Source organism: Podarcis muralis, chromosome 2 (assembly GCF_964188315.1).
Source record: "Podarcis muralis chromosome 2, rPodMur119.hap1.1, whole genome shotgun sequence".
Lineage (NCBI taxonomy): Eukaryota > Metazoa > Chordata > Lepidosauria > Squamata > Lacertidae > Podarcis > Podarcis muralis.
This window is the reverse complement of record NC_135656.1, coordinates 116070901-116085891: the sequence shown is the minus strand read 5'-3', so window position 1 is coordinate 116085891 and position 14991 is coordinate 116070901. Positions and strand designations below refer to the sequence as shown.

Genomic DNA, 14991 nt, shown 5'->3' with positions numbered 1-14991 from the left:
AAAAATATTGCGCCTGGGAAAGGGAAATGGGAGTCAACAGACACTCAAGGAATAGTTTCGGAGAAAAGGCTTTTATTTCTACCATCCATGACCTGGTAGAAGGAGCAAGTGTGATAGTTCACAAAAAGCATGCACGAGTTCACAATCATGTGCACAAGCATATATACCCCTTTTTAGTTCCCTCCCCCTTTCTCCTCCCTCAGGAGTCCTGCCCCATGTTGAGGTTCCTCTGAGCATGAACAGAAAGCTGTCTTGGGACTATTGTGGACTCTCGGCACCCTTCCCAGGAAAGGGGAATGAGAACGGTTAATCATTTGAATATGATAGCCATGTTCAAATATATAAAAGGATGTCACATAGAGGAGGGAGAAAGGTTGTTTTCTGCTGCTCCAGAGAAGCGGACACGGAGCAATGGATCCAAACTACAAGAAAGAAGATTCCACCTAAACATTAGGAAGAACTTCCTGACAGTAAGAGCTGTTCGACAGTGGAATTTGCTGCCAAGGAGTGTGGTGGAGTCTCCTTCTTTGGAGGTCTTTAAGCAGAGGCTTGACAACCATATGTCAGGAGTGCTCTGATGGTGTTTCCTGCTTGGCAGGGGGTTGGACTTGATGGCCCTTGTGGTCTCTTCCAACTCTATGATTCTATGATTCTATGTCCAAAGGTGTTGCAACTGAATGAGATAAGATTCGTTTCTCGGGCCTGAGTATTCTTGGCAATGACAGAGTCTATTCATTAGCCTTTAAAAGTAACATTTTGCCTTTTGCCACAGCATCTTGTGATAGAGCAGAGGAGAGCAGAGAAAAGCTGTTTTGGATTTTTTAGAAGACAAAAGGAATTCTGGACAGTTTTGAGGCCTGGGGTGATTTCACAGACAGGATTTGGGTATCCTGTCCCTTCAGTTGAACAGTTGGATTATTTACAGGTAGGTAGCCGTGTTGGTCTGCCGTAGTTGAAACAAAATTAAAAAAAATCCTTCTAGTAGCACCTTAGAGACCAACTAAGTTTGAGCTTTCGTGTGCATGCACACTTCTTCAAATACACTGAAACAGAAGTCACCAGACCCTTATATGTAGTGAGAGGGTGGAGAGGGGTATTACTCAGAAGGGTGGTGGGAATGGGTGATTGGCTGATAGGTGTGGTAAACCTGTTGACGACTGTTAATGACTGCAATTGGTCTTAACAGGAAAAAGCAAGGGGTGAGATGGCTAAAAATAGCTTTATCATGTATAATGGAGATAAGAATCCAGTGTCTTTATTCAGACCAGGTCTCTCCATGGTTTTAAGTTTGGTAATAAGTTGCGATTCAGCAACTTCTCTTTCCAGTCTATTTCCGAAATTCCTTTGTAATAAGTCAGCGACTTTGAGATCTTGTATAGAATGTCCTGGGAGACTGAAGTGCCCTCCTACTCTACTGGTTTCTCTGTCTTGTGATTCCTGATGTCAGATTTGTGACCATTTATCCTTTGGCGTAGGGTTTGGCCTCTTTGTCCAATATAGAGAGCTGAAGGGCACTGTTGGCATTTGATGGATTATTGGCCTGATCCAGCGGGTTCTTATTCCCTGAATAAAGAGGATGTCTGAGAGGGCCTCCTGTTTAAAAAAATTGTACAAAACAGCCGCTAGAGGGCTCTTTTCGTATTTTCTCCTTTCCTAAAATCCAGAGGCGTTTTGTGCTGCTCCTGAAATTGCCTCTCTGTGTTGTGAAATGCAACACCAAGAGGGGCTGGGCTTCCCATGAAGATGCTGCATCCGGTGAGAGAAATACAGGGAGGGAGAGGGAAGAGGAAAGCCAGGGGGAAAATGCACCGGAGATCAGGCAGGGATTGCTCAGAGTCCCTTTGCCGTTGCCTTCATCCAGGCCTTGGAGCAGATTTCAGGAGGGTTGGGGAGCATCGAGAGGCCACGATGGGAGATTTAAACTATTAGATGCTCTTGCTGATCTGGTTTTGACGCACAAATGCCTCAGTGGATCCCCCTCCGCCTCCAATCCGTTACATCTACCGAGCAGAGAAACACTTTGCACAAGCTCAGAGGCACCCTTGGTGTCGTTCATCGAGGCACGCCTTCCAGGGCTGAGCAGGGGGGAACTTGAAAGCAGTTGCCAGGGAGCTCATCCCCTGAAAGCCTCTATCAAATTTAAGGCATCGTCCAGAGAATTTGTGCCTGGGGGATATAGGAAGCCCTGAACACATATTTTTTAGATGTCCCTTATATGATGAGGCACGTAGAGAAACCATTGACCCCCTGCTGGTGAGGCTTGCTGACATCCCGGTAAAGCAAAAATTCGATCTTCTCCTGTTAGGCAAAGACCACGAGACGACCCAGATTGTCGCCAGATCCTGCGCACAGATCTGTAGGCGCAGACCATCCCCCGATTCAATCTAGTTTGTTAAGAAAATTCCCAAACCCGGATCCACGGGTGGCTTTGGGTCATTTCTCTAAGGTAGCCTATTTTAAAGTTTTTATGTGTTTATATGCCTATCACACTTTTAAACTTAAAATCCATTGTTGTATATTGTTTTAAATGTTTGTTTTGCTATTGGGATTGTAGTTCCATTTGTGTTTCTCAAGCTGGGCTCTGGCCATAATAAATTTCATGTCATGTCAAGGCATTGTCTGTTTTGGGAAGGGCTGTGGATCGGTGGCAGAGAACCTGCCTTGCATGCAGAAGGTTCCAGGTTCAGTCCCATGCGATTTCATGTTCCTCTGTCACTCCCAAGACCATATACTTCTGTTTCCCCTCTGCTCAGAAAATGCACTTCCATCTCTGCCCCTTCTGAATTCGCCAGCTGCTTCTCTTTTCTGCAGACCCAGGTTGTCCACCTGAGTTCACTCTGGAACTCCAACCCTGAAAGGATAATGACTGACACAGAGGAAGTGCAGGTAGGGACCCACCAAACGCCTCCTCTTTCCTTCCCAGCAGTGGTGGCTGGTGCCCCTTGGGACAGGTAGGGCGGAAGAGCAGGAGCCCAACAGTTGGCGGCGCCAGAGAGCCAGTGACCAGCAGAGCCAACTTAATTCTAATGGTTTGTCCCCATCTTCCTCCTCTCTGCTAGAGGGCAAAACAGAGGACCAGCCTCCCTTAGTTCCTAGGAGTACATCTGAGATTATAATTTATTATATTTGTCAATCGCTTTTCTCACAGTGTGACTCAAAGCAGCTCACGTTAATTTTTCTAAAAAAAATGTTTAGGGGTACAGTGGTACCTTGGGTTAAGAACTTAATTCGTTCCGGAGGTCCGTTCTTAACCTGAAACTGTTCTTAACCTGAAGCACTACTTTAGCTAATGGGGCCTCCCATTAGCTAAAGTAGTGCTTCAGGTTAATGAAGCACTACTTTAGCTAATGGGGCTGCCGCTGCTGGAGCACAATTTCTGTTCTCATCCTGAAGCAAAGTTCTTAACCCTAGGTATTATTTCTGGGTTAGTGGAGTCTGTAACCTGAAGCGTCTGTAACCTGAAGTGTCTGTAACCTGAGGGACCACTGTACTCTCTTTTTGACTCAAGAAAATCACCATTTTATAGTTCAACTCGGGGGAAATAAATACAGTAAATGAACAAAAGTACAAAGATTCACAAAATGTTTAGGGGTATGCGTACCCCTGTGTCCCCCCCTCCCTGAAAAAAGCACTGGTTATAAACAAAGGAAGAGTACAGCTCTAGTCTAAGGTCCGTATAGTTAAAGCCATGGTTTTCCCAGTAGTGATGTATGGAGGTGAGAGCTGGACCATAAAGAAGGCTGATCGCCGAAGAATTGATGCTTTTGAATTATGGTGCTGCAGAAGACTCTTGAGAGTCCCATGGACTGCAAGAAGATCAAACCTCTCCATTCTTAAGGAAATCAGCCCTGAGTGCTCACTGGAAGGACAGATCGTGAAGCTGAGGCTCCAGTACTTTGGCCACCTCATGAGAAGAGAAGACTCCCTGGAGAAGACACTGATGCTGGGAAAGATGGAGGGCACAAGGAGAAGGGGGCGACAGAGGACGAGATGTTTGGATTGTGTTTTCGAGGTTACCAGCATGAGTTTGACCAAACTGCGGGAAGTAGTGGAGGACAGAGGTGCCTGGCGTGCTCTGGTCCATGGGGTCACGAAGAGTCGGACACGACTAAACGACTAAACAACAACAACAACAGCTCTAGTCTATAATTAAAAGGCAGGACTGAGATTGAGTGACCGGCCCACATGGGGTTTCGAACCCTGTTCTCCCAGGCTTTAGTGTGATGCTCTAACCACTACTCTCTGGTTAAAGATAAAAGGTTTTGCTGGTGCTTAAAGATAACTGAAGATGGCACCAAGCATAGCTCCCTGTGAAGAACATACCACAGGCTGGGGGTGGGGGCTCACCCATAGCTGTTAACGTTTCCCCTTTTTTAAGGGAAATTCGCTTATTCCGAATAGGATTCCTTGCAAGAAAAGGGAAAAGTTGTCAGCTATGGGCTCACCACTGAAAAGGCCTGTTCTTGCCACTCTCCAGACCTCTTATGGAAGGGGGCACAAGGAGAACGTCCTGAGATGGCGATCACAAATCTTTTCAGCACACATCTAGAAATGTAATGTGTGAAAGCAACATGCTTGTGTATCGCAGCAGCACCAAACCTGCCTTTACACCCACCCACACCCTGTGTGCTTAATTTCTAAAAATGAAAGATTGATTTGATTTTTCCATTCTGCTTTTCCCAGCAACAAATGTTGAGCTCAAAGCAGCTCACGATAATCACAAAAGCACCGCAGAACAGCAAAACATTGCAATCTCTGCACTATTTCAATCGCGGCAGTTTTAAGGTTTCAAAACGTGCCTCCTTTCACCCCTCTTGTTACAGGATCATCTGGTTTTCCTGACAGGAGAGGGAGACGTCAAAATCAAGGAAGAAAAGAGCGGTGAAGAGCTACAGGTATGTGTCCCTTAGCCACCTGCTTGAGTGAGAAGGAAAGAAAGGAACTTCTCCACACAGTGCATCATTAATGCGTCAAACTCCCCACCACATGGTGAGGTAACAGTTGCAGGCGTAAAGAGCTTTAGGAGCGGGTTCTGACAGTTTAGAGCTCTTTGTATGTTTTCATGACACAGCATATGAGGAAAAAGGGCTGGGAGGGAGGAGGAGAAACCAAGATCCGCTAAAAGGTCTTTCACCAGCCATAAACCCTGCTGATAAGTAAAAGCTAGAGTCTTTTCCGAGTGGACTATTTTAATCAGAGTGGTTTTAACGTTTCAAAAGGTGCCCGCTTTCATTCCTTTTGTTACAGGATCGCCTGGCAAGAGAAGGAGACATCGAAATCGAGGAGCAAAAGAGAAGCGAAGATCTACTGGTAGATATCTGTGAACCACCCACTAGAGTGGGAAAGAAAGAAATCATTAATGCATGGAACTGCCCGCCACATGATGTGGTGATGGTCACAGACTTGAGTGGGTTTAAGAGCAGATAACACGAGTTCATGGGGACATAGGAAGCTGCCTTATAGTGAGTCTGGCTGGCTGTCATGGATGCTTTAGGTGAGATTCCTGCATTATGGGGGTTGGACTAGATGACCCTTGGGGTCCCTTCCAACTTTACAATTCTATGATTCTGTCAGTCAAACCAAATTGGTCCGGCTGCAGTGACTGGCAGCATTTCTCCAGGGCTCCAAGCAAGGAGTTCATTCCCAGTCCTTTCTGGAGGTGCTGGGATTTGAACCTGGGACCTTCTGTGTGCAGAACAGATGCTCTGCTACTGAGCTACAGCCCTTTTGGCGACTGGCTAGGTGGGCATGTTAGGATTCTCAGCCGCAGTCAGAGGTAACTGGCCTCACACCAGGCATTCGGTTCGAGATCCTTGTTGACCTTCCCGTCTGCGTCTCCCGGCAGGTTACAGGCAAGGTCACAAATTGGCGATCCCACTCAACGTGAGAGGGACACACACACTCCTCCCTCCTCCTTACTTCCCTCAGGGAGGGGAAAAGAGACAGACAGAAATCTATTTACATCTCTTTATTTCTGTCATTCCAGCAGTACAGAGAAACGTGTCTGTACCCTCCAGTCTCCAGCAGAAGACCACACTGACTCCACCCCTGTACTTCCAGTACAGGTCAGATGACACTCTGAGCTAACATCCGGTGCTCAGTACACTGAATAGACTGCCCCCTTTTTCCAATAGTACAGTCCCAGACATCAACATTGTGTTTTGCATTCCAGACACCTGCAGCTTGCTTTTGCATTGCTGCTTTTTCCTGACAGGGCAGCCCCAGCCACCTATCAAAATGTCCTGTAGAGGGTCAGGCTCTGAGCCCCTGCCTGGATCCTGTTCCCCTAAAGGTAAAGGGACCCCTGACCATTAGGTCCAGTCGTGGTTGACTCTGGGGTTGTGGCGCTCATCTCGCTTTATTGGACGAGGGAGCCGGCGTACAGCTTCTGGGTCATGTGGCTAGCATGACTAAGCCGCTTCTGGCGAACCAGAGAAGTGCACGGAAACGCCGTTTACCTTCCCGCCGGAGCAGTACCTATTTATCTACTTGCACTTTGACGTGCTTTCGAACTGCTAGGTTGACAGGAGCAGGGACCGAGCAACGGGAGCTCACCCCGTCCCGGGGATTCGAACCACCGACCTTCTGATTGGCCTTCTGATTGGCAAGTCCTAGGCTCTGTGGTTTAACCCACAGCGCTACCTGCTTCCTTATCAAACTGTGTTTATTTAAGCATGGTTTGTTTCATCATCCGAAGCATGAATAAAAACCATTGGTTATAGTTTGCCTTAGTCACGCCTGCGAATCTGCAGTTCCCTGAAAACAACACACTTCCCCCAAACAGCCACTTTCCCAAACCTCAGAACGCTTTCAACAGCCCATCAGGATGCTATCCCACCTTGAGGTTCCTGCCAGCTGTTGAACAGATCCTTCTGGCTTCACCTTCCAGTGGCTCCAGCAGAAGCAGAGGCAGCTGCCTTGTAGTTCACTGGTCCACCCAGCTCAGTATTGTCTACACGCACTGGCAGCAGCTCTGGTTGGCCACTGTGAGAACAGGATGCTGGACTAGATGGGTCTTTGGCCTGATCCTTTCTCTGCCTAGGCATTCTCGGATCTGTGGGATCTCCTCCTAAGCTCACCGTCCCCTTTTCTATAATTGTTAAGTTGTGATAAGGCATTAGTTAACAATCGTAATGGTTTCCTTATATACAGCACTACACGTAATGGTGCAATTAGGCCCCAAAGCATATTGGTTACATTTCACATACTTCCATTAGGCCAACAGTATTACATGTCCAACAACATAGTCCTTTAAATAAGTTGGGCGCTTGGAAACTCTGCCAGACTGCTGGGGAGTGGTACCCAGGTCCGGGGGGCCGCCCGATTCTTGCTGAGGCTGTGGCGCTACCCTAGGTGGCGTTGAAACCAAGTCCCCTAATTCTGCTGCTGTGGGTGGAACATCTGCAAGTGGAGTTGGCAGAATGTCATTGTGCTTTGCACGCGTGGGTTCGTATCCCATCCTCGTCGCCAGTGCTAAGTTGTGGGTGAACATACCAGACGACACAGCGATTCTTCAAACAGAACTGAACTGAAGGGTTCAGCCAACCTGCTTATATGTATAGAGCTCAGCTACAAAGCAACAGTAACCACTTTCTGTAACTATCCAATCACTGAATGTCACTTTTGATCCCTTATTTGCATATGTGGACCTGAACTATCTACAGTATCCCCCTGCTGGCCCAGGGTGAGAACTTCAGTACATAACAATAATCTTCTCTTCTGGCAGAGAGAGATCGAAGCTGAGAGGATGACGATTGTCAAGGAGTGGAAGGAGATGCACCAGGTTCTTGACGAACAGCAGCAGGTCCTGCTGAGCTGGCTAAAGAACGAGGTTCTCCGAGTCTCCAGGGAAACCTCCCTCCACAGTGAACCCGGAAGGGAAATGGCACAGCAGCCGTTGCCGGTAGGAAGTGTGTTGCAAAAATAAGGTTGTAGTAAAAATAATGTTACATTGCCCAACAATGCTCCTGCTGTTGATTAACAGCATACCTGTGCTGGTCCCGGGGGGAAGCTTACTGTTACTGTAGTCAAAGTTCAGTCCTGAGTCACTAGCCTGGTAATAGTCCACAAGGTGCGAGGCGAGGTCCGAAGCAGGGAGCCGGGCGGGGACAGGGACACTCGAAGATCAGAAGCAGGAAGCCGGGCGGGGAACAGGAACACAGGACTGGATGCTGGCCGAAACAGCTCTTCAATGACGACGTTGCTCCCGCAACCTGGGACCGGGCTGACTGGCCTTTATCTTGTCTGAGGCCAGAGGCGGTCCCGGCCCCCAGGAGCCCCGCCTCTCCTGGCCTTAAGGCGAGCACTCCTCCTGGGAGAAACCAGTTCCCTTCGCCTCTCTGCCCTGAGCCTCTGCAGTTCAGGAGAGGCTGAAGGGTTACTGGGCCCAGGGGGAGACTCACCTGTAGGCACTGAGTCCTCAACCACCTCTGGAGCCAGAATGGATTCACCTGGTGCCTGCTCCTGAGGATCCGGCACAGGTGCAGGCTCCTCAGAATCAAGGCCCTGCCCTAGTTCAGCTGGCCCTGGAGGCGGGGACTCCTGTGCAGGCTGGAATTCCTCCGGTTCACTCTCTCAATCGGATTCCTAGGCCATCACAATACCTGAGGCCCAGTATACCTGAAGGAGCGTCTCCACCCCCAATCGTTCTGCCCGGACACAGAGGTCCAGCTCCGAGGGCCTTCTGGCAGTTCCCTCCCTGCAAGAAGCGAGGTTACAGGGAACCAGGCAGAGGGCCTTGTCGGTAGTTGCGCCTGCCCTGTGGACACCCTCCCATCAGATGTCAAGGAAATAAACAACTACAGTGGTACCTTGGGTTAGCGGAGTCTGTAACCTGAAGCGTCTGTAACCCGAGGTACCACTGTACCTGTCATTCTTTGAGAGAAAGAATTGGCTTCAATTGGCTCAGCCTGTCATGCACAGCAGAACAAGAATATTCTCTGGCAATTCCATAAACTGTTCTTTTCATTTTTTCTTTATTGCAGGGTTTACACAGCACTGGCCACAGGTGAGCTCTGAATTCAATTTCACTAGCTCCTCCAATTGGGCAGCAATCTTCTCTGAACTATGAGGTGCTGGGTTGCAGTGGGTGGGGGAAGGAATTTGAGGGAGAGCCCACACTCAGCTTTGTTGAGGTTCTTATGCCGGGGGCAGCCAACATGGTTTCCTTCAAATGCTGTGGCACTCCAGCTCCCACCATCCCTGACCATTGCTTGTTCTGTTTGTGGGCTCATGGGAGTTGGAGTACAATGGCATCTTCCTGACTACCACATGTACTATAAATTGAAAGCCGTATCATCACACTTTAAGCAGTAATGGCTCCCCCTTCCCAAAGCATCCTGGGAATTCTAGAAGCCTCAATCTTTATGTCAGTGCAAATCGTTTGGCCTGATCCAACAGGGCAGTTCATTGATGTTTAGCCTTCTCTTCCTCCAACAGCAACATCTATTCCTTCTTTCTTTTTCACAGAGACGATACATTCTTCCCGAAACCACAGCCGGATTTGGGGGAACTGGAGCAGAAGCTGAGCGATTTCTCCCACAAAAGGGCTGCTTTGCTGGAAACGCTGCTGGCATTCAAAGGTGAAGAAGGATTTTGATTTGGTTGCCCCCTTGCATGTGTTCCCTACCCCCCCAACAGGAAAGTTGAGCTCAAAGCAGCTCATGATAATAAGAAGGCTTTAAAACCTAGCAAACGGCATTCTCATCCAAGTAATAGCATCTTTTAAAAAATGACATATAAGTAAAGTGAAAAGAAACAGTTCACAGTTGTATCCCGTGTCAGCAAAGAAGAGCCATTGGAATTAATGCAAAGGGCTAAGTCCCCTTCTGCACCATATATTTAAAGTTGTATCATACCACTTGAAGTAAGCATGGCTTTCCCCAAAGATGATTGTGATGATGATGATGATGATGATGATGATAATAATAATAATAATAATAATAATAATAATAATAATAATAATAATAATTTATACCCCGCCCATCTGGCTGAGTTTCCCCAGCCACTCTGGGCAGCTACCAATCAAGTGTTAAAAACAATACAGCATTAAATATTAAAAACTTCCCTAAACAGGGCTGCCTTCAGATGTCTTTTAAAGAGAAGATAGCTGCTTATTTCCTTCACATCTGAAGGGAAGGTGTTCCACAGGGCTGGTGCCACTACCGAGAAGGCCCTCTGTCTGGTTCCCTGTAACCTCACTTCTCGCAATGAGGGAACAGCCAGAAGGCCCTCGGCGCTGGATCTCAGATCCTTGGGAAATGTAGTTTCTAATGTTGCTAAGGGTTCTGAGAGTTGTTGGGGCACCCCTGTTTACCTCAGAGTTACAACTCCCAGAGTTCTCTGGGAAGAGAGATTGATTGTTAAATCACCCTGTCTGCTGTTTGTCTGTCACCATGCCACAGATGGCGAAGGGTGTGGAGAGGTTCTTCTCCTTTATGTCCTTCAGGGCAGTTATCCTCGACTGCTTTCAATACTGTTTGTGCCTGAAAAGGTTTTAAGACAGACCTACTGACCTGTTTCCAATCTGAGCGTGTTCCCTAACTTCCTGTTAAAATCTTGTAACTGTTTATATAGCACATGATCCGATTTAAATTTTTTGTCCATCTTTCGTTGCCCCCCAAAACCCCCACCAGCAAGTCTGAAGGGGTCCCGAGAGAGAAAGAGGGGAAACTGCAAAATGGTGCAGGCTGTTAATTGTCTAATTTCCTTCCCTAGAAAATCTGCATCTGGAGTTGAAGAAGAATGGAGGTACATGCCCACTTTAACATATAAATTTAATATAATTTTTAATTTTTAATTTTTAAATATGGATACTAGATGCCCTCAGTTATATTTTACTGCCTGAAGGATTATAGTATATAAGCACATTTATAGTTCAACATCTAAAATCTTGCAAAATTTAATGAAGATAGGAACACAGGAAATTGCCTTATACAGTGGTCCCCCGCAAGACGAATGCCTAGCAAGACGAAAAACTCGCTAGACGAAAGGGTTTTCCGTTTTTTGAGTCGTTCCACAAGACGAATTTCCCTATGGGCTTGCTTCGCAAGACGAAACGTCTTGCGAGTTCTTGTGAGTTTGTTTCCTTTTTCTTAAAGCCGCTATGCCACTAAGCCGTTAATAGCCGCTAAGCCGCTAATAGCTGCTAAGCTGCTAATAGCCGTGCTTCGCAAGACGAAAAAACCGCAAGACAAAGAGACTCGCGGAACGGATTAATTTCGTCTTGCGAGGCACCACTGTACTGAATCAGACTGTTAGTCCGTCTAACTCAGTATTTTCGACACTGATTGGCAGTGGCTCTCCTGGGTTTCAGACAGTGAGTCTTGAAGTATAGGTGGGTTCCCATGAGGCAAGACACAGTGATCACAGCAAGAACCTTTATTGAACTACATTATCAGATAACAGGGGCAAAGCAACTGCTTATATACATTAGTGAAGGCCTGGGCCACTCCCACTCCCAACGTGATTGGCTGTCTAAACTTCCAAGCTGCAAATCATGAAACAGAGTTTAAGGGCCAATGGCAGAGGCCCAAATCCAGAATTGTTCCGTGATTGGATATCATGTATCAAATCAGAACACAGGAGCTCAGAATCCTTAGTCCAGACTCAAGCTGAGGCAAACACAGACCACTGAATACATAACAAGTTTCTCTCAGCCCAACTTGGGAATGCCCTTGGGGACTGAAATTGGGACCTTGTGCATTCAAAGTAGTTGGTCTGCTGCTTAGCTACAGCCTTTTGCTATAACGACTTCAATCACAGAATCAATCAGATTTTGCTGCATAACAGTATCCAACTTGCTTTTCTCTCTAGCAGGAGAAGGGCAGGTGAGCAAAATGGAGGATGAGAAACTTCCTGAATCAGAAGCAGCTTCTGAGGGTGAACATGGCTCAGAAAGAGAGCAGAGGAAGTGTCTGGACAAAGGGGAGGCGGGGAAATCTGTTCCCTGTGAAGAAAACAACTGTGACCTTGATGGGCACAAAATTCAGCCATGGACACAACAGGTCAAGAAGCAGAAGATGTGTGGCATGTACAGGAAGAGCTTCAGCCAGAAGTCAAACCTTATCACACACCAGAGAACCCACACGGGCGAGAAGCCATACAAGTGCGCAGATTGCGGGAAGACCTTCCGCTTCCGCTCCAACCTCATTACGCACAAGAGGATCCACACAGGGGAGAAGCCCTTCAAGTGCCCGCTTTGCGGGAAGGGCTTCAGCAACCAGTCGGGCCTCTTCAGCCACAAAGGGACTCATCGGGAAGAGAAGCCGTACAAGTGTGCCGAGTGCGGCAAGGGCTTCAGCAGGAGACCGGGCCTCATTGTCCATGAGAGAATCCACACAGGGGACAAGCCGTACAAGTGCCCCGACTGCGGGAGAAACTTCAGCCAGATTTCGGGCCTGATTGCGCACGAGCGGAGCCACACGAAGGAGAAGCCGTTCAGATGCGTGGTTTGCGACGGGTGCTTCAGCCATGCCTCTCACCTCGCTCTGCATGAGATGACCCACATGGAACAGAAGGCGTTTGAGTGCCTGGACTGCGGGGAAAGCTTTGGCCGGAAACTGGACCTCACTGCGCACCGCCGGAACCACACGGGGGAGACATCGTACGAGTGTGCGTACTGCAGGAAGCGCTTCAGCCAGTGGCCTAGCCTGCGTGCCCATGAAAGGACCCACTTGAAGAAGCTCTACCCATGTGTTGAATGCGGGAAGAGCTTCCGGAGCAGCTCCAACCTCAAGTCCCACAAAAGGACCCACGTCGGAGACAAGCCCTACAAGTGCTCAGCGTGTGGGAAAAGCTTCAAGTGGAGCTCCAACCTCATTGCCCACGAAAGGGCCCACACTGGAGCAAAGCCTTACAGGTGCTCGGACTGTGGGAAAAGCTTCAAAGGGAGCTCAGATCTTAGCAGACATCAGAGAATCCACACGGGAGAGAACTTGTGAGCAGCCCAATTATTAGGGAAAGTTCTTTTAAATAAATAGTGGTTTTGCACAGTGCTGTCTTTGTTCACTGTTGGCTGTTGACTGGCGTATGTGGGTGTTGGTGCATGGCATTATGGGACGCCATCATTATAAAATGGTGCTGTAGCTGTAGGTTCAAGCAAGAGGGCTGAAAGGAAAGGTTTGGCTGATTATTTAAAATGGAATAGGTCCACTCTCCTTGCTTCCAGTGTTCTTCTCTCACACTCATTTCACTCCCCATCTCAGACAATTCCTTCTTGGTTTCCTCTGGACCAAGGATGGGGAACCTGCAGCCCTGCATACGTTGTTTTATTATTATGGAACATAATATATTTAAATCACACCTTTTTCTTCAGGGAGCTCAAGCTGCCATACATGGTTCCCCCCCCCTCCCCTGCTCATTTAAATCCTGCATATCTTTGCTAACAGATGGACTGTTTGATTCTTTTTAAATTATTTGGAACCATCCCCCTCCCTTTACTTTTACTCCCAACGGGTGGAGACTTGTTTACTGTAACAGCCAAAACTCTGAAAGTGAGATATTCCCTTATTTGAAAGTAAAACATTCCCTTATTTGCAAAACTAAGTATCTGTGATTTATTCTAATCTAAGTATTTTCATGGGAAACGTTTAAGGGCGAATGAGAGCAGATGTAAAATCTCACCCAAGTTTTAATGTACTTAGCGGTTTTGCATAGCACTCTTTGTTCCCTGTTTGAGGGGTTTGTTGTTGCTGCTGCTGCTGCTGCTGCTGCTGCTGACAGACATATGTGGGTGTTGGTGCATGGCATTATGGGACGCCATCATTATAAAATGGTGCTGTAGCTCTAGGTTCGAGCAAGAGGGCTGAAACGAAAGGTCTGGCTGATTATTTAAAATGGATTATGTGCTGACATTGACAATGGTGTCTTCAGAAACTTACATAGCAGGAGATAAACATACAGATACAAACCAAGGTGCAGATTAAGTTTTGTTCCCACCCAGGGGACACAGTCTACACAAAGGGAAAAGTCGTTCCAATTTCCAGGTACGTTAAATGCATTTGTTACATACAGAGAGAAGCAATTTAATTTATGCAGTCTTGAAACATTGGAATAAAGGCATTTTTTCACATTTGTGCAGCATGAATGGATTGTTTCCTTTATTTGACAGCATTTAATAAGAAGTTATGGGATGCGGGTGGCCCTGTGGGTTAAACCACAGAGCCTAGGACTTGCCGATCAAAAGGTCGGTGGTTCGAATCCCTGTGACGGGGTGAGCTCCTGCTCCTGCCAACCTAGCAGTTTGAAAGCACGTCAAAGTGCAAGCAGATAAATAGGTACCACTCTGGCGGGCAGGTAAATGGCGTTTCCATGCGTTGCTCTGGTTCGCCAGAAGCGACTTAGTCATGCTGGCCACATGACGCTGTACGCCGGCTCCCTCGGCCAGTAAAACGAGATGAGCACCGCAACCCCAGAGTCGGTCATGACTGGACCTAATGGTCAGGGGTCCCTTTACCTTTACCTAATATGAAGTTACCAGGCAGCTCCAACTCTAGGGGCCCAGGCCGCCCCACCCCCCATATTGAGGGGGCCTGGTCAGCGTCAATGCATCTTCTGATGCTTCGGGGACCGGCAGGGCCTAGCAGAAGGATGGACTGGGCGAAATGTGTATGACATTGTGCACTGTGCGCCACTCCCCCTTCCCCCAACCTTGGGGGCAACCCAGAGCCACTGGAAGTTAGCAACCGCAATTGGAACCCTGCAGGTTTGAGGGTAGATGCTGCTTATTAAACTGTTTCCCTGCGTTCTATGGCAGCTCCAGGCAGGCTCTGAAAAAGAGGCTGAGCAGGAACTTGACAGCTAGGAGGCAGGGTTCTATCCTAGGAAGGGCAGGGAAGGAGTTGAGGTATCATCAGGCATTTATTTACATGCCCTGGAGTGGGCGAAATGGCAGGCAGGTGTCAAATAAAATTCTTATAACACTCGTAAGAATTAAGCTGCAGCGCTGCATTTGTGCAGGCTTGAACACTGAGTACAAAAGCATTCCAAACA

At 47.7% G+C, this 14991-nt stretch overlaps 1 protein-coding gene across 1 annotated transcript; it reads left to right on the top strand.

The window, feature by feature from the left end:
* The first annotated feature begins 4083 nt into the window (after positions 1-4083).
* On the top strand, positions 4084-12992 carry LOC114592216 (uncharacterized). The gene is made up of 7 exons (XM_077922217.1): positions 4084-4895; positions 5248-5310; positions 7727-7903; positions 8985-9007; positions 9469-9581; positions 10717-10749; positions 11815-12992. The coding sequence occupies exons 3-7, from the start codon at positions 7748-7750 to the stop codon at positions 12939-12941; spliced, it is 1452 nt and encodes a 483-aa protein (XP_077778343.1). The 5' UTR covers positions 4084-4895; positions 5248-5310; positions 7727-7747; the 3' UTR covers positions 12942-12992.
* The last annotated feature ends 1999 nt before the right edge of the window (positions 12993-14991 follow it).